This window comes from Pseudophryne corroboree, chromosome 1 (genome assembly GCF_028390025.1).
Source record: "Pseudophryne corroboree isolate aPseCor3 chromosome 1, aPseCor3.hap2, whole genome shotgun sequence".
NCBI classification, from domain to species: domain Eukaryota; kingdom Metazoa; phylum Chordata; class Amphibia; order Anura; family Myobatrachidae; genus Pseudophryne; species Pseudophryne corroboree.
Genome location: NC_086444.1, coordinates 79978678 through 80002263, shown reverse-complemented (window position 1 = coordinate 80002263; position 23586 = coordinate 79978678). Strand labels below are relative to the sequence as shown.

Genomic DNA, 23586 nt, shown 5'->3' with positions numbered 1-23586 from the left:
ACGGTGAAGTCCGGCGTCCCGTGGAGCCGGTGAAGATGGCACTGGGTGGCGGTGACACATCCGTGGTGACCCCTGCCGCTGACCTGCCGGTGAAGAGTTTGGTAAGTCCGGCGGGCAGGCCTCCTGCGGGGGAATCTGTGGGTGGAAGGGCCCGGGGATCGGAGGTCGGGGGGCTGTGCGGTGTCGGGAGAGACTTCTGGGAGCAGTGGTGCTCCTGCTGCGGGTGCCAGCGGCAACGATCCAGCCGCTGGCAGTGTGCGGGGGGGGTGGGGGGTGGCTGGATATAGCCGCTCCTTCCTCGTGGTCCTTGCGATGCCGCTGCCCGTGTCCTGACTGGGACACGGCAGGAGCGGGCCCTAGCTGCAATGGGGCTGCTGGGCTCAGAGGAGGAGGGGTCGGTAAGGCGTTACTGCTTACCCGCTCCTGATGCCACGCTCTCCTGCTGCCGGCTTCCTTCTTCCGATCCTTCCTGCTGATCCTGTGTGAAAAAAAGACCGCTGCCTCCTCGGTGCTGACGCCGTTGCTGCGGTGACTGCTGCCTCTGATGTTGCCGGCAGAGCTGAACACTCTCAGCGGGTCCCTGCCGCTGGTCCTGGCTGCCTGTGGCCGGAGGTGGCACGCCTGCGCTGGATGCTGCTGATGGACTGCCTGTAACTGCTGCTGCTGCTGGAGGGGACCATACTGTTTAAAAACTGCTGTGACGAGTCCTGTGTCTTAGCTGCAAGTGGAGGTAAAAGGACCCTCTCTCCCCCCGCAGCCTGCTTTTAACACTGGCTGCCCCCTCCCCTACAAACAGACCTGCTAACCCCTGGCTGGCCGGACCGGCCAGGTGCTGAGCAAAGGAGTTGGGGAAGGGGGGGTAAGCCTGCCTGTTGGCCACCTCCCCCCCTCCTCCTGGGATTCACGTGGCTGTCCTGCGGGCTGCCTGGCACCTTCTGGCTCCTTCGCTCCCGTTAGGCCCCTTTATGGTCTATTCTACAAGCACACTATGGAGCATATTCATCATGAAAAAATTGTGCAATGAGAATTTTTTGTTTTCAGTTCTCATTGCATTCTCTCACAATTTTTTCATGATTCATTATGCCAGCATGAAAAAATTATCAGTTCTGAAAAACTTGTCTGTTTGAGAAGACAGTTTGTCGGAAAGTGATACATTCCCCCCCCTGCAGCAGCAGCAGCTCCCCAGTTCCCCACCGGGACAGCATTGCTGGTCTCCAGCTGCAGAGGCCCCCACGCCCCACTGCTCTGCAGCCGCCCACCCCCCTTCTCCCCCGCGGGAATGTTATTACCGACGGCTGCGTTGGTGCCTTCCCCCGCCAGTACTTATGTGTCCTGGCCGTGGCAGCTCCCCACTTCTCGGACGGTACTTATGTGCCACGGCCGCAATTGTCTGTCCCCAGTGGCGCACGCAGGGTGGGGGGGTTCTGAGTACCTGGACACCCCCCCGATGACCCCAAAAAATGTTTTAAGACGGAGACACAGCTGCGATCGTGGAGCTGTAGCAGCAGCAGAGAGCTATGCAGCTCTCTGCTTAGAGAATGTCCCAGCTGCCGGGAGCTGCTGGCTGCGCATGCCCAGCCACAGCAGCTCCCTCCGTCCTCACTCTGCCTCACACTGGCGCTGCCGCCCCTCTGTTCCCAGCCTTGAATACTGTATGTAAGTTTTTTTATGTGTGTTTGTATGATATGTATGTATGTGGGTTTGTGTGTGTGCTTGTGTATGTACAGTATGTATGTGTGTTTACATGTTTGTGTGTGTATGTATATATAATTGTGTGATATATATCACACACACACACACACACACACACACACACACACACACACACACACACACTCCTCCTTGGGTCCTGTGATAGGACCTCTTTTGAAGAAAAATAGGCGGCACTCCAAGGACTTAAATAAAGTCTAACTGTATTCAAATTTTTTTTCCATGGTGCAAAAAAAAACGTTTCAAGGCTCTACGGCCTTTTCATCTGGTTATGCATCATAGGTGAGGTGAAAAACAATAAACAAAATACTTTATTTTTCACCTCACCTATGATTCATAACCTGAGAAAAAGGCCGTAGAGCCTTGAAACGTTGTTTTTTTGCACCATGATTTTTTTTTTTTATAAATACTGTTTGATTATATTTAAGTCCGTGGAGTGCCGCCTATTTTCCTTCAATAGAGGTCTTATCACAGGACCCAAGGAGGCTTACCAGTTATATATATTAATTTCAGGAGGGCACCCCGACATCTTTGCTTTTTATCATCTAGAGTGCCAGACGACCACACAAATAAATATATATATATATATATATATATATATATATATATATAATCTGCAAATGATGAACAGCACTCCTTACTAGTACTGCACAATATGCTCTGGTGCCCGTCAGATTCAGATAATATGTATGGAAGCAGGACGGCACTCATAGAGACTGGTAAACCATAGAAAATCAGCACAGAACGCTGTAGCTGTATGTCAATGTTTCAGAGTTAGACTCTTTTAAAGGAGTGCTGATTTTGTATGGTTTACCAGTCTCTACGAGTGTCGTCCAGCCTCCGTACGTACATATATATGTATGTATGTTTGTGTGTGTGTGTGTGTGTGTGTGTATATATATATATATATATATATATATATATATATATATATATATGTGTATGTGTGTATGTGTGTGTGTGTATGTATGTATATATATATATATATATATATATATATATATATATATATATATATAAATATTTGTTACACATACCTGCGCATATACATACACACCCACCCACGGAAACCCCCCTCGCTACATCCTGGGTTTGCTCCTGTGTCCCGACTGTTCCCCCCCCCCCCCCCTGTACTTTGTTTGCTCTCCTCACTGTGTTCCTTCCGCGGCCGCATCTTCCCCTCCCCGCTACCAGCACTGTTCCTTTCCACGTCCGCTTCTTCCCCTCCCCGCTGCCGGCACGGTGTTCCTTCTGCGGCTGCTTCTTCCCCTCCCCGCCACCAGCACTGGTGTCCCTGCCGCTTCTTCTCCACCGTGCCGGCACCTTACTGACAGCGGGAGGGGAGCTAACACTGCATAGCGGGGAGGGATCTGAATAGATCCCGCCGCTACACATGCAGTTACACAAGCTGCCAGCAGCTTGTGAACACATGCGGGAGCTGTTTGCCATCTGTGGATGGCGAACAGTTTCCCTGTCGATCTACAAAAAAAAGGCTTTTTCGGAGTTTGATTGTCAGAATTTCTACAGTCCCTGAGGAATGTAGAAATTGTGACATTTTAAGGATGAGGAATATGCCCTTATATCCCTTCTGCAGTAATCCTAATCACCTTTCAGGACTATTTTAGGGTTAGACTGCAGTGTAATTAGTATGTACAGTTACAGCTCCACAAGTAATCCCCATCTCCATGCTGTGGAGCCTCAGCCCCTGTGCTGGGTGTGTGAGTAGGGAGACCCTCCCAGAGTCTTAGTTGACACAATTACTACAATAGATGCATGCCAGTGAAGAGGTACATGTTACCTGGAAGATGGCCGGTGTCACATACCAGGGCAATCTACTGAACTGTCAACTAATGACACCTGTGTACCTCTGTACAGTCCTGGGGAGATCTCACCTTTTCCCCACTACAGTCAGGAACATACAGGAACATCATAGAATAGCTTACTAAATACCAAATTGTTCCAGTTATTGGAGATGTTATTTTTTATTTTATTGTTTGTTTATTTTGTAGGGAGTCGCATATAAATAAATTCATGCCTTTTGTAGACTTTTCCCTTAGCATACCAAGGGGTATTAACAATAAGATTTGAAAAACTACATGGTAGTAGATAATTCGGAGATCTTAGTTACATATATTTGCAATGATATAGTAAACCTCTAGGCCAACATTCAAGGCTTCTCTGATACTGGAGGTCCCTACAATGCGTGATAACAATACCCACTCTGCAAATATATGTAAATAAGATCTCTGAAATATTGACTGCCATGTATTTTTTTTTTTTTTTCTCTGATTGCTAATGCCCCTTGGTGTGCTGGGGAAATCTGTTTTGTGTATTTTTCTAATTTAGACTAACCCTCCCTTTCAGCACCTGAGACGCATTACTAATTTGATTGAGTAGCTTCCATTTTAACTCCGTTTAGATGTGACCTGCATTTAGAGAGCTTGCTGGTTCCTGTAGTGCCATTTGGAGGACTTAAGGGTGACTCCAGGCAAGTTGCTGGTGGCGGTTAGTCCACACGTGGTAAAGTTCCAGTTCTTCGGTTCATTAAACCAGGTAGAACAATAAGTAGCATAAAGACACAGGAATATAACAGGTGTATTAATAGTATTGATGCAGCCTGGAGCATAATGGTATCGCTGGGTGTTGTAGTGCACCAGGTGTCAGAGTGGTAAATACAGTGGTGTATGGTAGCACTATGCCCGCCTGTAATAGCGGCGGTGGTGTAAGGTGCTTGGGGTACCTGTAGGATTCCATTCTGCAGGCTAGAGTCTGGAGTCTCGGAGGACAGCTACACACGCTGACCACTATGGAGGAAAGACACCCCGACAGGGAGCACATGTGCATAAGGGCATGTCGGAGATCAGACCTCTTGCTGGGGAGCGGTGGGTCCTAGAGACCGCCGGCTCATGTTACCTGTTGCAGCAGTGTGGATGCAAGCAGCACTGAGTGTTCCTTGTCCAACACCATTGACAGTTGAAATACGGAACGGACAACTTCTGTCCATGGCCCAAATGTTATAGCCTATGAGTTGCACACATTAGTGAGACTTTGGTGATGTAGCCACTCAAGTATTTTTTATTTATTAATTTTTTTAGCCAAAACTTGGTTGATTTTCTTTTAAAAACAACTTGCCACTTTAAATCTACATGCTATATCGCTAAAATCTCGCCACTGCCCATATCTCACAGGCATTTACATTTGAACCCCTGTGTTTTCACTGCGCAGCCATCAGCCATGCTGGGCACAGTCCAAACTGCCAGGGAGAGATCTGAAATTCTCCCTCTAGCAGTACTGTAGCCTGTAGCAGAGCCGGCCCTAACCAATATGATGCCCTAGGCAAGATTTTGGCTGGTGCCCCCTTGCACCACCGCTAGTTCTGCAGGAGATGCCTGGCATGAGTCAGCTGGCAGCTCTGCTAATGTCAGGCACCTTTTGTTTATGAAAATGCATCTTATTTGCATTACTATGTGGCTAGGACGCACAAGCAGCTTCTGCTGATTAAAATGATATGCAGCATGCCTATATTTTGTGTGATACAGCATCTGCAAATGAAATGCTACATTACAGTGCTTTCTAGGAATACACTGAAACGTAGCATTTGTATGCAGATACAGCCGCAGTCACACACAGAATATAGGCATGCCGCATATCATTTTAATCAGCAGAAGCTGCTGGTGCCCCTAAGCATACCAAATGCCCTAGGCATTTGCCTAGTTTACCTATGCCTAAGGCCGGCTCTGGCCTGTAGGCTGCAGCTGCTAATGCCATCTGAATAAATGGTGTTAGCTAGAGGGTGGAGCTCTGAAAAGCTAAACTAAGCTTTTCAGAACTTGATAAAACAGGTTTATTAATTAATAAATAGCACCCCTCCTCAGAGTGATTATGGACTGCCAGAAGTGAAAGCTTTGGGGGTCTATTCATAAAGCAGTAAAAAGAGTGGAGAAAAGGACCAGAAGAAAGTTGCCCATGGCAACCAATCAGCTTTAAAGGAAGCCTTTCTGAAGTACATTATATAAAATGTAAGGGAGATGCTGATTGGTTGCCATGGGCAACTTCTCCACTGGTGTGTTTCTCCACGGTTTTCACTGCTTCATGAATAAACCCCTAGGACTTTTGATTGTCTCCAGGAGGGCAGATATTCTGTTACTAATGCTCACTTACATTTCTTCATGGCCATGAGTAGAACAGGCTACAAGACTAGACTACCAAACCTTTGAGTGTGAGTGTTTTTGAAAATGAGGATACAGTTTGACATATTTGCTTCCAATTATTACTGTGAATATTTTGTGCTTATTTCCAATTATATCAGTCTTCATTTTTTTTTCCTTATTCTTCCTTTCTTTTTAGGTGGAAGCCATTATCTGCTGATGGATGAAGTCTCCCGTGTTCTACATAACAACGGCCATGAAGTGCGAATGTTCCTCCAGTACGGGGAGGGCATGCTCCCAGGTCAGATTACAGGAAAATAGGTTATAATGTGTTTTTTTTTTTGTAGTGTTGTAGTGAATATTACCCAAAGAAAAGTAATACTAGGTACATGAGATGTGCAATTTTTTTTAATAAGTAACCAATGCCAAAAATCGTGGAAGTGGATCCCAGATTCACTTGCCAAACGCCAGGAGTAACTTAAAACCATGTTGGACTTGGGCAGGAAGGGCCCACCAGGGCAATGCTTAAGGTGTGTGGCCACATACCTCCCGTGTTTTTGGGACTGTCCCACCCACGGGCTGCTGTGTCCTGCGCTGGTGGTGGTGGCAGTTGGGAGGATGCTGTCACTCACCACTCTGCTGTAGAGAGCAGTTGTGAATAGACGCTGTGCGCATGTGCAAAGCGTCTATTCACAGAAGACAGGGACTGGGAGCATGCCAGCAGCTTACAGAGCGCTGGCCATGCCCCCACTGTGACGAAAACAGGAGACGTGGCAGGTGGTCGCAAAGCCACAACCCCTTTTACCGAGGCCACGCTCCATTTTTGGGGGCATCCCACATCTGAAATATTAAACGTCAGAGTCTTGGCCAGCTATTAGAGACCATGGGCTAGGTGCATCATCGCTTGGAGAGTGATAAAATGGAGAGAAAAAGCACCAGCCAATCAGCTCCTAACTGCCATCTCACAGGCTGTGTTTGAAAAATTATAGTTAGGAGCTGATTGGCTGGTCCTTTTTCTCTCTCCATTTTATCACTGTCCAAGCGATGATGCATCTAGAGCAGTGGTTCTCAAACTCTGTCCTCAGGACCCCACACGGTTCATGTTTTCCATGTCACCCAGCAGCTGCACTGTGTATCACCAACTGTCACATTTTAAAAATCTACAGGTAACCTGCAAAACATGGACCGTGTGGGGTCCTGAGGACCGAGTTTGAGAACCTGTGATCTAGAGTATGTGTCTAATTCCCTAATAGAGTAACAATGTATAATTTGAGTGCAATGACCTGACATTAGAGGTAGGGGTGTGGGGCCCACCGGAGACTTTCCCTGTGGGCCCGTCTGACAATGTTTACAACTGTATCCCGTATCCCAAATGTAAAGTGTTTTAAGTACAAAGCAGCAACACCAAAACACTATTTCTCTGACGTCCTAGTGGATGCTGGGAACTCCGTAAGGACCATGGGGAATAGCGGCTCCGCAGGAGACTGGGCACAAAAAGTAAAAGCTTTAGACTAGCTGGTGTGCACTGGCTCCTCCCCCTATGACCCTCCTCCAAGCCTCAGTTAGATTTTTGTGCCCGAACGAGAAGGGTGCAAGCTAAGTGGCTCTCCTGAGCTGCTTAGAAGTAAAAGTTTAAATAGGTTTTTTATTTTCAGTGAGTCCTGCTGGCAACAGGCTCACTGCATCGTGGGACTAAGGGGAGAAGAAGCGAACTCACCTGACTGCAGAGTGGATTGGGCTTCTTGGCTACTGGACATTAGCTCCAGAGGGACGATCACAGGTTCAGCCTGGATGGGTCCCGGAGCCGCGCCGCCGGCCCCCTTACAGAGCCAGAAGAGCGAAGAGGTCCGGAGAAAGCGGCGGCAGAAGACGTTCCTGTCTTCAAATAAGGTAGCGCACAGCACTGCAGCTGTGCGCCATTGCTCTCAGCACACTTCACACTCCGGTCACTGAGGGTGCAGGGCGCTGGGGGGGGAGCGCCCTGAGACGCAATAAAAACGATATAAAAACCTTATATGGCTAAAAAAAATGCATCACATATAGCTCCTGGGCTATATGGATGCATTTATCCCCTGCCAGTTTCCTGAAAAAAGCGGGAGAAAAGGCCGCCGTGAAGGGGGTGGAGCCTTTCTCCTCAGCACACAAGCGCCATTTTCTTTCACAGCTCCGCTGGAAGGACGGCTCCCTGACTCTCCCCTGCAGTCCTGCACTACAGAAACAGGGTAAAACAGAGAGGGGGGCACTATTGGCAGCTAATATATAAATACAGCAGCTATAACAGGGAGTAACACTTATATAAGGTTATCCCTGTATATATATAGCGCTCTGGTGTGTGCTGGCAAACTCTCCCTCTGTCTCCCCAAAGGGCTAGTGGGGTCCTGTCCTCTATCAGAGCATTCCCTGTGTGTGTGCTGGGTGTCGGTACGATTGTGTCGACATGTATGAGGAGGAAAATGATGTGGAAGCAGAGCAATTGCCTGTGTTAGTGATGTCACCCCCTAGGGAGTCGACACCTGACTGGATGGTAGTAATTAAAGAATTACGTGACAATGTCAGCACTTTGCAAAAAACTGTTGACGACATGAGACAGCCGACAAATCAATTAGTGCCTGTTCAGGCGTCTCAGACACCGTCAGGGGCGCTAAAACGCCCGTTACCTCAGATGGTCGACACAGACCCTGACATGGATACGGAATCCAGTGTCGACGGTGACGAGACAAACGTAATATCCAGTAGGGCCACACGTTACATGATCACGGCAATGAAGGAGGCATTGAACATTTCTGACACTACAAGTACCACAAAAAAGGGTATTATGTAGGGTGTGAAAAAACTACCAGTGGTTTTTCCTGAGTCAGATGAATTAAATGAGGTGTGTGATAAAGCGTGGGTTTCCCCCGATAAAAAACTGCTGATTTCTAATAAACTATTGGCACTATACCCTTTCCCGCCAGAGGTTAGGGCACGTTGGGAAACACCCCCTAGGGTAGATAAGGCGCTCACACGCTTATCAAAACAAGTGGCGTTACCGTCTCCTGATACGGCCGCTCTCAAGGAACCAGCTGATAGAAGGCTGGAAAATATCTTAAAAGGTATATACACACATACCGGTGTTATACTGCGACCAGCGATCGCCTCAGCCTGGATGTGCAGCGCTGGAGTGGCTTGGTCGGATTCCCTGACTGAAAATATTGATACCCTGGATAGGGACAGTATATTATTAACTATAGAGCATTTAAAGGATGCATTACTATATATGCGAGATGCACAGAGGGATATTTGCACCCTGGCATCTAGAGTAAGTGCGATGTCCATTTCTGCCAGAAGAACGTTATGGACGCGACAGTGGTCAGGTGATGCGGATTCCAAACGACATATGGAAGTATTGCCGTATAAAGGGGAGGAGTTATTTGGGGTCGGTCTATCGGACCTGGTGGCCACAGCAACGGCTGGAAAATCCACCTTTTTACCCCAGGTCACCTCTCAGCAGAAAAAGACACCGTCTTTTCAAACCCAGTCCTTTCGTCCCTATAAGGGCAAGAGGGAAAAAGGCCGCTCGTTCCTGCCCCGGGGCAGAGGAAGGGGAAAAAGACTGCACCATGCAGCCTCTTCCCAGGAGCAGAAGCCCTCCCCCGCTTCTGCCAAGTCCTCAGCATGACGCTGGGGCTCTGCAAGCAGACTCGGGCACGGTGGGGGGCCGTCTCAAGAATTTCAGCGCGCAGTGGGCTCACTCGCAAGTGGACCCCTGGATCCTGCAGGTAGTATCACAGGGGTACAAATTGGAATTCGAGACGTCTCCCCCTCGCCGGTTCCTGAAGTCTGCTCTACCAACGTCTCCCTCCGACAGGGAGGCAGTATTGGAAGCTATTCACAAGCTGTATTCCCAGCAGGTGATAATCAAGGTACCCCTCCTACAACAGGGAAAGGGGTATTATTCCACGCTGTTTGTGGTACCGAAGCCGGACGGCTCGGTGAGACCAATTTTAAATCTAAAATCTTTGAACACTTACATACAAAGGTTCAAATTCAAGATGGAGTCACTCAGAGCAGTGATAGCGAACCTGGAAGAAGGGGACTATATGGTATCTCTAGACATCAAGGATGCTTATCTCCATGTCCCAATCTACCCTTCTCACCAAGGGTACCTCAGGTTTGTGATACAAAACTGTCATTATCAGTTTCAGACGCTGCCGTTTGGATTGTCCACGGCACCACGGGTCTTTACCAAGGTAATGGCCGAAATGATGATTCTTCTTCGAAGAAAAGGCGTATTAATTATCCCTTACTTGGACGATCTCCTGATAAGGGCAAGGTCCAGGGAACAGTTAGAGGTCGGAGAAGCACTATCTCAGGTAGTGCTACGTCAGCACGGGTGGATTCTAAATATCCCAAAATCACAGCTGATTCCAACAACACGTCTACTGTTCCTAGGGATGATTCTGGACACAGTCCAGAAAAAGGTGTTTCTCCCGGAGGAGAAGGCCAGGGAGTTATCCGAGCTAGTCAGGAACCTCCTAAAACCAGGACAAGTGTCAGTGCATCAGTGCACGAGAGACCTGGGAAAAATGGTGGCTTCTTACGAAGCGATTCCATTCGGAAGATTCCATGCAAGAACTTTTCAGTGGGATCTGCTGGACAAATGGTCCGGATCGCATCTTCAGATGCATCAGCGGATAACCCTATCTCCAAGGACAAGGGTATCTCTCCTGTGGTGGTTACAGAAGGCTCATCTTCTAGAGGGCCGCAGATTCGGCATTCAGGATTGGATGCTGGTAACCACGGATGCCAGCCTGAGAGGCTGGGGAGCAGTCACACAGGGAAGAAATTTCCAGGGCTTGTGGTCAAGCATGGAAACGTCTCTTCACATAAATATCCTAGAGCTAAGGGCCATTTACAATGCCCTAAGTCAAGCAAGGCCTCTGCTTCAGGGTCAACCGGTATTGATCCAGTCGGACAACATCACGGCTGTCGCCCACGTAAACAGACAGGGCGGCACAAGAAGCAGGAGGGCAATGGCAGAAGCTGCAAGGATTCTCCGCTGGGCGGAAAATCATGTGATAGCACTGTCAGCAGTGTTCATTCCGGGAGTGGACAACTGGGAAGTTGACTTCCTCAGCAGACACGACCTCCACCCGGGGGAGTGGGGACTTCATCCAGAAGTCTTCCAAGTGATTGTAAACCGTTGGGAAAAACCAAAGGTGGACATGATGGCGTCCCGTCTCAACAAGAAACTGGACAGATATTGCGCCAGGTCAAGGGACCCTCAGGCAATAGCGGTGGACGCTCTGGTAACTCCGTGGGTGTTCCAGTCGGTATATGTGTTCCCTCCTCTTCCTCTCATACCAAAAGTACTGAGAATCATAAGAAGGAGAGGAGTAAGAACGATACTCGTGGCTCCGGATTGGCCAAGAAGAACTTGGTACCCGGAGCTGCAAGAGATGCTCACGGAGGACCCGTGGCCTCTACCTCTAAGGAAGGACCTGCTCCAGCAGGGACCTTGTCTGTTCCAAGACTTACCGCGGCTGCGTTTGACGGCATGGCGGTTGAACGCCGGATCCTGAAGGAAAAAGGCATTCCAGATGAAGTCATCCCTACTCTGATCAAGGCCAGGAAGGATGTAACTGCAAAACATTATCATCGCATTTGGCGAAAATATGTTGCGTGGTGTGAGGCCAAGAAGGCCCCTACGGAGGAATTTCAACTGGGTCGTTTCCTACACTTCCTGCAAGCAGGATTGTCTATGGGCCTAAAATTAGGATCCATTAAGGTTCAAATTTCGGCCCTGTCGATCTTCTTCCAGAAAGAACTGGCTTCAGTGCCTGAAGTTCAGACGTTTGTCAAAGGGGTACTGCATATACAGCCTCCTTTTGTGCCTCCAGTGGCACCTTGGGATCTCAATGTAGTTTTAGGGTTCCTAAAATCACATTGGTTTGAACCACTTGCCACAGTGGATTTGAAATATCTCACATGGAAAGTGGTAATGCTGTTGGCCCTGGCTTCAGCCAGGCGCGTATCAGAATTGGCGGCTTTATCCTATAAAAGCCCTTACCTGATATTTCATTCGGATAGGGCGGAATTGAGGACTCGTCCTCAATTTCTCCCTAAGGTGGTTTCAGCGTTTCACATGAATCAACCTATTGTGGTACCTGTGGCTACTAGGGACTTGGAGGACTCCAAGTTGCTGGACGTAGTCAGGGCCCTGAAAATATGTTTCCAGGACGGCTGGAGTCAGAAAATCTGACTCGCTGTTTATACTGTATGCACCCAACAAGCTGGGTGCTCCTGCTTCTAAGCAGACGATTGCTCGTTGGATTTGTAGTACAATTCAACTTGCACATTCTGTGGCAGGCCTGCCACAGCCAAAATCTGTAAAAGCCCATTCCACAAGGAAGGTGGGCTCATCTTGGGCGGCTGCCCGAGGGGTCTCGGCTTTACAACTTTGCCGAGCAGCTACTTGGTCAGGGGCAAACACGTTTGCTAAATTCTACAAATTTGATACCCTGGCTGAGGAGGACCTGGAGTTCTCTCATTCGGTGCTGCAGAGTCATCCGCACTCTCCCGCCCGTTTGGGAGCTTTGGTATAATCCCCATGGTCCTTACGGAGTTCCCAGCATCCACTAGGACGTCAGAGAAAATAAGAATTTACTTACCGATAATTCTATTTCTCATAGTCCGTAGTGGATGCTGGGCGCCCATCCCAAGTGCGGATTGTCTGCAATACCTTGTATATAGTTATTGTTACAAACAAATCGGGTTGTTTATTGTTGGAAGCCATCTTTTCAGAGGCTCCTACGGTTATCATACTGTTAACTGGGTTCAGATCACGAGTTGTACGGTGTGATTGGTGTGGCTGGTATGAGTCTTACCCGGGATTCAAGATCCTTCCTTATTATGTACGCTCGTCCGGCACAGTATCTTAACTGAGGCTTGGAGGAGGGTCATAGGGGGAGGAGCCAGTGCACACCAGCTAGTCTAAAGCTTTTACTTTTTGTGCCCAGTCTCCTGCGGAGCCGCTATTCCCCATGGTCCTTACGGAGTTCCCAGCATCCACTACGGACTATGAGAAATAGAATTATCGGTAAGTAAATTCTTATTTTCTCTAACGTCCTAGTGGATGCTGGGGACTCCGTAAGGACCATGGGGAATAGACGGGCTCCGCAGGAGACTGGGCACTCCAAAAGAAAGATTAGGTACTATCTGGTGTGCACTGGCTCCTCCCTCTATGCCCCTCCTCCAGACCTCAGTTAGAATCTGTGCCCTGCCAGAGCTGGGTGCTCCTAGTGGGCTCTCATGAGCCTGCTAGTTTAAGAAAGTATTTGTTAGGTTTTTTTATTTTCAGTGAGATCTGCTGGCAACAGACTCACTGCTACGTGGGACCGAGGGGAGAGAAGCAAACCTACCTGTTCACAGCCAGGTTGCGCTTCTAAGGCTACTGGACACCATTAGCTCCAGAGGGTTCGAACACAGGCAGCTGTCCTCGATCGTCCGTTCCCGAAGCCGCGCCGCCGTCCCCCTCGCAGAGCCAGAAGATCAGAAGCTGGAAGATGGTCAAATCGGCGGCTGAAGACTCCTGTCTTCATTTAAGGTAGCGCACAGCAGCAGGGGGGCGCCCTGGGCAGCAATTAGAGTACCTTTGGCAAAATCTACACATAATACAGTCTGGTACTGCATATGTGAAAAATCCCCCGCCATTTTCCTGTCACAGACAGCGGGAGAAGCCCGCCGCTGAGGGGGCGGGGCCTTCTTCCTCAGCACACCAGCGCCATTTTTCTTCACAGCTCCGCTGGAAGGACGCTCCCCAGGCTCTCCCCTGCAGTCTCCTGGAAGCTAGAAGGGTAAAAAAAGATGGGGGGGGGGGGCACATAAATTTAGGCACAAAAGGTGTTTATTAAGCAGCTATTGGGAAATCACTTCTTGTGGTGTATATCCCTGAGTTATATAGCGCTGCGGTGTGTGCTGGCATACTCTTTCTCCCCAAAGACCTTGTGGGGTCCTGTCCTCAGTCTGAGCATTCCCTGTGTGTGTGCTGTGTGTCGGTACGGCTGTGTCGACATGTTTGATGAGGAGGGTTACGTGGAGGCGGAGCAAGGGCAGATAGATGTGGTGTCGGTGCCGAACCCTGATTGGATGGTTATGTGGAAGGTCTTAAATGACAATGTAAACTCATTACACAAAAGGTTTGATGATGTTGCTGCCGGGGGACAGCCGGGCACTCAACCCGGGCCTGCCCAGGCGCCTCAGATGCCGGCAGGGTCTCAAAAACGCCCACTATCTCAGTTGGTTGACACGGATGCCGACACGGAGTCCGACTCCAGTGTCGACGATGATGAGGCACAATTACAGCCTAAAATGACCAAGGCCATCCGATACATGATTATTGCAATGAAAAATGTATTACACATTTCAGAGGTTGACCCTGTCCCTGACGAGGGTAAATATGTTTGGGGAGAAAAAGCAGCCAGTGACTCTTCCCCCGTCACATGAATTAAATGAGTTATGTGAAGAAGCGTGGTCTTCCCCTGATAAGAAAGTGGTGATTCCCAAAAGAATACTACTGGCGTACCCTTTCCCGCCAACGGATAGGTTACGTTGGGAATCCTCCCCTAGGGTAGACAAGGCCCTGACGCGCTTATCTAAGAGGGTGGCCTTGCCGTCTCAGGATACGGCCGCCTTAAAAGAGCCTGCGGATAGGAAGCAGGAAGGTATCCTGAAGTCAGTGTATACACACTCTGGTACTCTACTGAGACCGGCTATTGCTTCAGCCTGGATGTGCAGTGCTGTAGCAGCATGGACAGATACTCTGTCGGAGGGGTTAGATACCCTGGACAGGGATACCGTATTGCTAACCCTTGGCCATATTAAAGACGTTGTCTTGTATATGCGGGATGCCCAGAGGGACATTTGCCTGCTGGGCTCTAGAATTAATGCAATGTCCATTTCTGCCAAGTGGGTCTTATGGATTCGGCAATGGACAGGGGATGCCGACTCTAAAAAACACATGGAGGTTTTGCCTTATAAGGGTGAGGAGTTGTTTGGGGACGGTCTCTCGGACCTCGTATCCACAGCAACAGCTGGAAAGTCAACTTTCTTGCCACAGGTTTCCTCACAGCCTAAGAAAGCACCGTATTAACAAATGCAGTCCTTTCGTTCTCAAAAAAGCAAGAAGGTCAGAGGGGCGTCCTTTCTTGCTAGAGGCAGGGGTAGAGGAAAGAAGCTGCACCATGCAGCCAGTTCTCAGTAACAAAAGTCTTTCCCGGCTTCCACTAAGTCTACCGCATGACGCTGGGGCTCCACAGGCGGAGCCAGGAGCGGTGGGGGCGCGTCTCCGACACTTCAGCAATCAGTGGGTTCGCTCAAAGGTGGATCCTTGGGCTATACAGATTGTGTCGCAGGGATACAAGCTGGAGTTCGAGGTGACCTCCCCTCACCGTTACCTAAAATCTGCCTTGCCGGCTTCTCCCACTGAGAGGGAGGTAGTCCTGGCGGCAATTCACAAGCTGTACCTCCAGCAAGTGATAATAATGATACCCCCCCTTCAGCAGGGAAAGGGTTACTATTCCACACTGTTTGTGGTACCGAAACCGGACGGTTTGGTAAAACCCATTCTAAATTTAAAATCCTTGAACATTTACATGAAAAAGTTCAAGTTCAAAATGGAATCGCTCAGAGCGGTCATTGCGAGCCTGGAAGAGGGGGATTTTATGGTATCTCTGGACATCAAGGATGTGTACTTGCATGTCCCCATTTCTCTGACGTCCTAGTGGATGCTGGGGACTCCATAATGACCATGGGGAATAGACGGGCTCCGCTGGAGACTGGGCACTCTATAGAAAGATTTAGGACTATCTGGTGTGCACTGGCTCCTCCCCCTATGACCCTCCTCCAAGCCTCAGTTAGATTTCTGTGCCCGGCCGAGCTGGATGCACACTAGGGGCTCTCCTGAGCTCCTAGAAGAAAGTATAGTTTAGGTTTTTTATTTTACAGTGAGACCTGCTGGCAACAGGCTCACTGCAGCGAGGGACTAAGGGGAGAAGAAGCGAACCTACCTAACTGGTGGTAGCTTGGGCTTCTTAGGCTACTGAACACCATTAGCTCCAGAGGGATCGAACACAGGACCCGACCTCGTCGTCCGTTCCCGGAGCCGCGCCGCCGTTCCCCTTACAGAGCCAGAAGCAAGAAGGTCCGGAAAATCGGCGGCTGAAGACTTCTGTCTTCTCCAAGGTAACGCACAGCACTGCAGCTGTGCGCCATTGCTCCTCATGCACACCACTCACTGCGGTCACTGATGGGTGCAGGGCGCTGGGGGGGGGCGCCCTGAGCAGCAATATTAACACCTTGGCTGGCAAATTAACACCATATATAGCCCCAGGGGCTATATAGGTGTATATTAACCCCTGCCAGAAACGATAAAATAGCGGGAGAAAGCCCGCCGAAAAAGGGGCGGAGCCATCTCCCTCAGCACACTGGCGCCATTTTTCCCTCACAGCTCCGCTGGAAGGAAGCTCCCTGGCTCCCCCCTGCAGTCCTGCACTACAGAAAGGATAAAAAAGAGAGGGGGGGCACAATTTAGGCGCAGTATATATATTATATAGGCAGCTATAAGGGAAAACACTCTGTATAGGTGATATCCCTGTGTTATATAGCGCCCTGGTGTGTGCTGGCATACTCTCCCTCTGTCTCCCCAAAGGGCTTTGTGGGGTCCTGCCCTCTGTAAGAGCATTCCCTGTGTGTCTGCTGTGTGTCGGTACTGCTGTGTCGACATGTATGATGAGGATAATGATGTGGAGGCGGAGCAAATGCCTGTGAATGTGATGTCACCCCCTGCGGGGTCGACACCAGTGTGGATGGACTTATGGAAGGAATTACGTGACAGTGTCAGCTCCTTACATAAAAGGTTTGACGACATAGGACAGCCAGCTACTCAGCTTGTGCCTGTCCAAGCGTCTCAAATGTCATCAGGGGCTGTAAAACGCCCGTTACCTCAGATGACAGATACAGATGTCGACACGGATACCGACTCCAGTGTCGACGATGATGAGACGAGTGTACCCTCCAATAGATCCACCCGTTACATGATTGAGGCAATGAAAAATGTATTCACATTTCTGATGATACCCCAGGTACCACAAAAAAGGGTATTATGTTTGGTGAGAAAAAACTACCAGTAGTTTTTCCTGCATCTGACGAATTAAATGAGGTGTGAGGAAGCGTGGACTTCCCCAGATAAGAAATTGATAATTTCTAAACGGTTAATGGCTGCGTACCCTTTCCCGCCAGAGGATAGGTCACGCTGGGAAACACCCCCTAGGGTAGATAAAGCGCTGACACGCTTATCAAAGAAGGTGGCACTACCGTCTCCGGATACGGCCGCCCTAAAGGAACCTGCTGATATAAAGCAGGAAAATACCCTAAAAGCTATATACACACACACTGGCATTATATTGAGACCCGCTATTGCATCGGCTTGGATGTGCAGTGCTGCAGCTGCGTGGTCAGATTCCCTGTCGGAAAACATTGATACCATGGATAGGGACAATATTTTGCTAACGATTGACCATATAAAAGACGCGGTCTTATACATGCGTGATGCACAGAGGGATATTTGCCGGCTGGCATCAAAAATAAGCGCTATGTCCATTGCCGCCAGACGGGGGTTATGGACTAGGCAATGGTCAGGTGATGCCGGCTCAAAGCGGCACATGGAAGTTTTACCCTATAAAGGGGTGGAACTTTTTGGGGAAGGTCTTTCAGACCTCGTTTCCACAGCTACTGCTGGGAAATCGACTTTTTTGCCACAGGCTACCCCACAGCAAAAGAAAGCACCGTATTATCAGGTACAGTCCTTTCGGCCCCAGAAAAATAAGAGGGCTAGAGGCTCCTCCTTTCTGCCGAGGGGCAGAGGAAGGGTGAAAAAGCTGCAGCACACAGCTAGTTCCCAGGTGCAGAAGTCCTCCCCTGCGTCCGGTAAGTCCACAGCATGACGCTGGGGCTGCTCAGGCGGAACCGGGAACGGTGGGGGCACGTCTCAGGTTTTTCAGCACACAGTGGGCTCTCTCACAAGTGGATCCCTGGGTCCTTCAAGTAGTACTTCAGGGGTACAGGCTGGAATTCGAGACGTCTCCCCCCCGCCGTTTCCTAAAATCTGCCTTGCCGGCAACTCCCTCTGCCAGGGAGGCAGTGTTGGTGGCTATTCAAAAACTGCATTCACAGAAAGTGATTGTCAAGGTACCCCTCCTTCAGCAAGGAAAGGGTTACTACTCCACAATGTTTGTGGTACCGAAACCGGACGGTTCGGTGAGACCCATCTTAAATTTAAAATCCTTGAACACTTATATCAAAAGGTTCAAGTTCAAGATGGAATCTCTCAGGGCGGTTATTGCGAGCCTGGAGGAGGGGTATTACATGGTCTCCCTGGACATCAAGGATGCGTACCTGCATGTCCCCATTTACCCTCCGCACCAGGAGTACCTCAGATTTGTGGTACAGGACTGTCATTATCAGTTCCAGACGCTGCCGTTTGGGTTATCCACGGCACCGAGGGTCTTTACCAAGGTTATGGCCGAAATTATGATACTCCTTCGCAAGAAAGGAGTTTTAATTATCCCGTACTTGGACGATCTCCTGATAAAGGCGAGGTCCAAAGAACAGTTGGTAGTGGGGGTAGCACTTTCTACAACAGCACGGCTGGATTCTCAATATTCCAAAGTCACAGCTGGTCCCGACGACACGGCTTCTGTTCCTGGGAATGATTCTGGACACAGACCAGAAAAGAGTGTTTCTTCCAGTGGAAAAAGCCGAGGAATTGTCATCTCTGGTCAGAGACATCCTAAAACCAGGAAAAGTGTCGGTACATCAATGCACACGAGTCCTGGGAAAAATGGTAGCTTCATACGAAGCAATTCCCTCCGGAAGGTTCCACGCAAGGACGTTCCAGTGGGACCTGTTGGACAAATGGTCCGGGTCCCATCTCCAGATGCAACAGCGGATAACCCTATCGTCAAGAACCAGGGTGTCGCTGCTGTGGTGGCTGCAGAGGGCTCATCTACTAGAGGGCCGCAGATTCGGAATACAGGACTGGGTCCTGGTGACCACGGATGCCAGCCTTCGGGGCTGGGGGGCAGTCACAAAGGGAAGAAATTTCCAAGGACTGTGGTCAAATCAGGAGATTTCTCTTCACATAAATATCCTGGAGCTAAGGGCCATTTACAATGCCCTAAGCCAGGCAAGGCCCCTGCTTCAGAACCAGCCGGTACTGATCCAGTCAGACAACATCACGGCGGTCGCCCACGTAAACAGACAGGGCGGCACAAGAAGCGGGATGGCGATGGCAGAAGCCACAAGGATTCTCCGATGGGCAGAGAATCATGTGTTAGCACTGACAGCAGTGTTCATTCCGGGAGTGGACAACTGGGAAGCATACTTCCTCAGCAGGCACGACCTCCAGCCGGGAGAATGGGGACTTCATCCAGAAGTCTTCCAAATGCTGGTAAACCGGTGGGAAAAACCACAGGTAGACATGATGGCGTCCCGCCTCAACAAGAAGTTGAAAAGATATTGCGCCAGGTCAAGAGACCCTCAGGCGATAGCGGTGGACGCTCTAGTGACACCATGGGTGTACCAGTCGGTTTATGTGTTTCCTCCTCTACCTCTCATACCCAAGGTACTGAGAATAATAAGAAGGCGAGGAGTGAAAACCATACTCGTGGTTCCGGATTGGCCAAGAAGAGCTTGGTACCCGGAACTTCAAGAGATGCTTGCAGAGGACCCTTGGCCTCTGCCGCTCAGACAAGACCTGCTGCAGCAGGGACCCTGTCTGTTCCAAGACTTACCACTGCTACGCTTGACGGCATGGCGGTTGAACACCGGATCCTGAAGGAAAAGGGTTTTCCGGAGGAAGTCATCCCTACCCTGATCAAAGCCAGGAAGGATGTCACCGCAAGACATTATCACCGCATTTGGCGGAAATATGTTGCTTGGTGTGAGGCCATGAAGGCCCCGACGGAGGAATTTCAACTGGGTCGATTCCTGCAAGCAGGGGTGATGTTGGGCCTCAAATTGGGGTCCATCAAGGTCCAGATTTCGTCTCTGTCGATTTTCTTCCAGAAAGAACTGGCTTCACTGTCTGAAGTTCAGACTTTTGTCAAAGGAGTTCTGCATATTCAGCCTCCTTTTGTGCCCCCAGTGGCACCTTGGGATCTCAATGTGGTTTTGGCATTCCTGAAATCACATTGGTTCGAACCACTTAAGACTGTGGATTTAAAATATCTCACGTGGAAAGTGGTCATGCTGTTGGCCCTGGCTTCGGCCAGGCGGGTTTCAGAATTGGCGGCTTTGTCTTGTAAAAGCCCTTATCTGATTTTCCATATGGATAGGGCAGAATTGAGGACTCGTCCTCAGTTTCTCCCAAAGGTGGTCTCAGCTTTTCACTTGAACCAACCTATTGTGGTGCCTGCGGCTACTAGGGACTTGGAGGATTCCAAGTTGCTGGACGTAGTCAGGACCCTGAAAATGTATGTTTCCAGGACGGCTAGAGTCAGAAAAACTGACTCGCTGTTTATCCTGTATGCACCCACCAAGCTGGGTGCTCCTGCTTCTAAGCAGTCTATTGCGCGCTGGATTTGTAGCACTATTCAGCTGGCGCATTCTGCGGTTGGATTACCACCGCAGCCTAAATCTGTAAAAGCCCATTCCACAAGGAAGGTGGGCTCATCTTGAGCGCCTGCCCGAGGGGTCTCGGCTTTACAACTTTGCCGAGCAGCTACTTGGTCAGGGGCAAACACGTTTGCAAAATTCTACAAATTTGATACCCTGTCTGAGGAGGACCTGGAGTTCTCTCATTCGGTGCTGCAGAGTCATCCGCACTCTCCCGCCCGTTTGGGAGCTTTGGTATAATCCCCATGGTCCTTACGGAGTCCCGAGCATCCACTAGGACGTCAGAGAAAATAAGAATTTACTCACCGGTAATTCTATTTCTCGTAGTCCGTAGTGGATGCTGGGCGCCCATCCCAAGTGCGGATTGTCTGCAAGACTTGTACATAGTTATTGTTACAAAAATCGGGTTTTGTTGTGAGCCATCTCTTCAGAGGCTCCATTTGTTATCATACTGTTAACCGGGGTTCCTATCACGTGTTATATGGTGTGATTGGTGTGGCTGGTATGAGTCTTACCCGGGATTCAAAATCCTTACTTATTGTGTCAGCTCTTCCGGGCACAGTTCCTAACTGAGGCTTGGAGGAGGGTCATAGGGGGAGGAGCCAGTGCACACCAGATAGTCCTAAATATTTCTATAGAGTGCCCAGTCTCCTGCGGAGCCCGTCTATTCCCCATGGTCCTTACAGAGTCCCCAGCATCCACTACGGACTACGAGAAATAGAATTACCGGTGAGTAAATTCTTATTTTATCCACCTCACCAGGAGTACCTCAGGTTTGTGGTACAGGACTGTCATTTCCAATTCCAGACGTTTCCGTTTGGTCTGTCCACGGCACCGAGAGTTTTTACCAAGGTAATGGCGGAAATGATGGTACTCCTTCGGAAGCAAGGAGTTACAGTTATCCCGTACTTGGACGATCTTCTCATAAAGGCGAGGTCCAGGGAGCAGTAGTTCATCAGCGTAGCATACTCTCAGGAAGTGTTGCTACGGCACGGCTGGATTCTGAATATTCCAAAGTCGCAGCTGTGTCCTACGACGCGTCTGCCCTTCCTGGATATGATTCTGGACACAGAACAGAAGAAGGTGTTTCTCCCAGAGGAAAAGGCTCAGGAGTTAGTGACTCTGGTCAGAGACCTCCTGAAACCAAAACAGGTATTGGTGCACCACTGCATGCGAGTACTGGGAAAGATGGTGGCGTCATACGAAGCCATTCCCTTCGGCAGGTTCCATGCCAGGATCTTTCAGTGGGATCTGTTGGACAAGTGGTCCGGATCGCATCTTCAGATGCATCGGCTGATTACCCTGTCCCCGAGGGCCAGGGTGTCTCTTCTGTGGTGGCTGCAGAGTGCTCATCTTCTTCAGGGCCGCAGGTTCGGCATACAGGACTGGGTCCTGGTGACCACGGATGCAAGCCTCCGCGGATGGGGGGCAGTCACTCAAGGAAGAAACCTCCAGGGCCTGTGGTCAAGTCAGGAGACTTGTCTGCACATAAACATACTGGAATTAAGGGCCATATACAATGCCCTGAGTCAAGCGGAGCCCCTGCTTCGAGACCAACCAGTGCTGATTCAGTCAGACAACATCACGGCAGTCGCCCATGTAAACCGCCAGGGCGGCACAAGAAGCAGGGTGGCAATGGCGGAAGCCACAAGGATTCTGCGTTGGGCGGAGAATCACGTGCAAGCACTGTCAGAGGTGTTCATTCCGGGAGTGGACAACTGGGATGCAGACTTCCTCAGCAGGCACGACCTCCACCCGGGAGAGTGGGGACTTCATCAAGAAGTCTTCGAGCAGATTGTAAATCGGTTGGAACGGCCACAGGTGGACATGATGGCGTCCCGCCTAAACAAAAAGCTAAAAAAATATTGCGCCAGGTCAAGGGACCCTCAGGCGATAGCTGTGGACGCACTAGTAACACCGTGGGTGTTCCAGTCGGTATATGTGATTCCTCCTCTTCCTCTCATACCCAAGGTGCTGAGAATAGTAAGAAAAAGTGGAGTGAGAACAATACTCATCGTTCCGGATTGACCAAGACGGACTTGGTACCCGGAGCTACAAGAGTTGATTACAGAGGACCCATGGCCTCGGCCTCTCAGACGGGACCTGTTGCAACAGGGACCCTGTCTGTTTCAAGACTTACCGCGGCTGCGTTTGACGGCATGGCGGTTGAACGCCGGATCCTAGCGGAAAAGGGTATACCGGATGAAGTAATTCCTACGCTTATAAGAGCTAGGAAGGATGTGACCGCAAAGCATTATCACCGCATATGGCGGAAATATGTTGCTTGGTGTGAGGCCAGGAAGGCCCCTACAGAGGAATTCCAGTTGGGTCGTTTTCTGCATTTCCTACAGTCAGGTGTGACTATGGGCCTCAAATTAGGGTCCATAAAGGTTCAGATCTCGGCCCTATCCATTTTCTTTCAAAAGAACTGGCTTCACTGCCTGAGGTTCAGACGTTTGTAAAGGGAGTGCTGCATATTCAGCCTCCTTTTGTGCCACCAGTGGCACCTTGGGATCTTAACGTTGTGTTGGATTTCCTGAAATCCCACTGGTTTGAGCCACTGAAGACCGTGGAGCTAAAATATCTCACGTGGAAAGTGGTCATGCTATTGGCCTTAGCTTCGGCTAGGCGTGTGTCAGAATTGGCGGCTTTGTCATGTAAAAGCCCATATCTGATCTTCCATATGGACAGGGCAGAATTGCGGACTCGTCCCCAATTTCTCCCTAAGGTGGTGTCATCGTTTCATTTGAACCAACCTATTGTGGTTCCTGCGGCTACTAGGGACTTGGAGGATTCCAAGTTGCTGGACGTAGTCCGGGCTTTGAAAATTTATGTTTCCAGAACGGCGGGAGTCAGAAAGTCTGACTCGCTGTTTATTCTATATGCAGCCAACAAGGTTCGCGCTCCTGCTTCGAAGCAGACTATTGCTCGCTGGATCTGTAGCACGATTCAGCTGGCTCACTCTGCGGCTGGACTGCCGCATCCAAAATCAGTAAAAGCCCATTCCACAAGGAAGGTGCGCTCTTCTTGGGCGGCTGCCCGAGGGGTCTCGGCTTTACAGCTTTGCCGAGCTGCT

At 49.8% G+C, this 23586-nt stretch overlaps 1 protein-coding gene across 3 annotated transcripts in view; it reads left to right on the top strand.

Moving 5' to 3' along the window:
* The window catches only part of LOC135056126 (UDP-glucuronosyltransferase 3A1-like), a 198429-nt gene that overhangs the window by 86834 nt on the left and 88009 nt on the right, over positions 1-23586 (top strand). For 2 of the 3 annotated variants that reach the window (XM_063960917.1, XM_063960936.1), the window contains exon 2: positions 6058-6159. In XM_063960917.1, coding sequence (XP_063816987.1) covers positions 6058-6159 — 102 coding nt within the window. Of the gene's footprint in view, positions 1-338; positions 731-6057; positions 6160-23586 lie in introns of those variants that run through there. The other variant, XM_063960926.1, reaches the window with a different exon arrangement.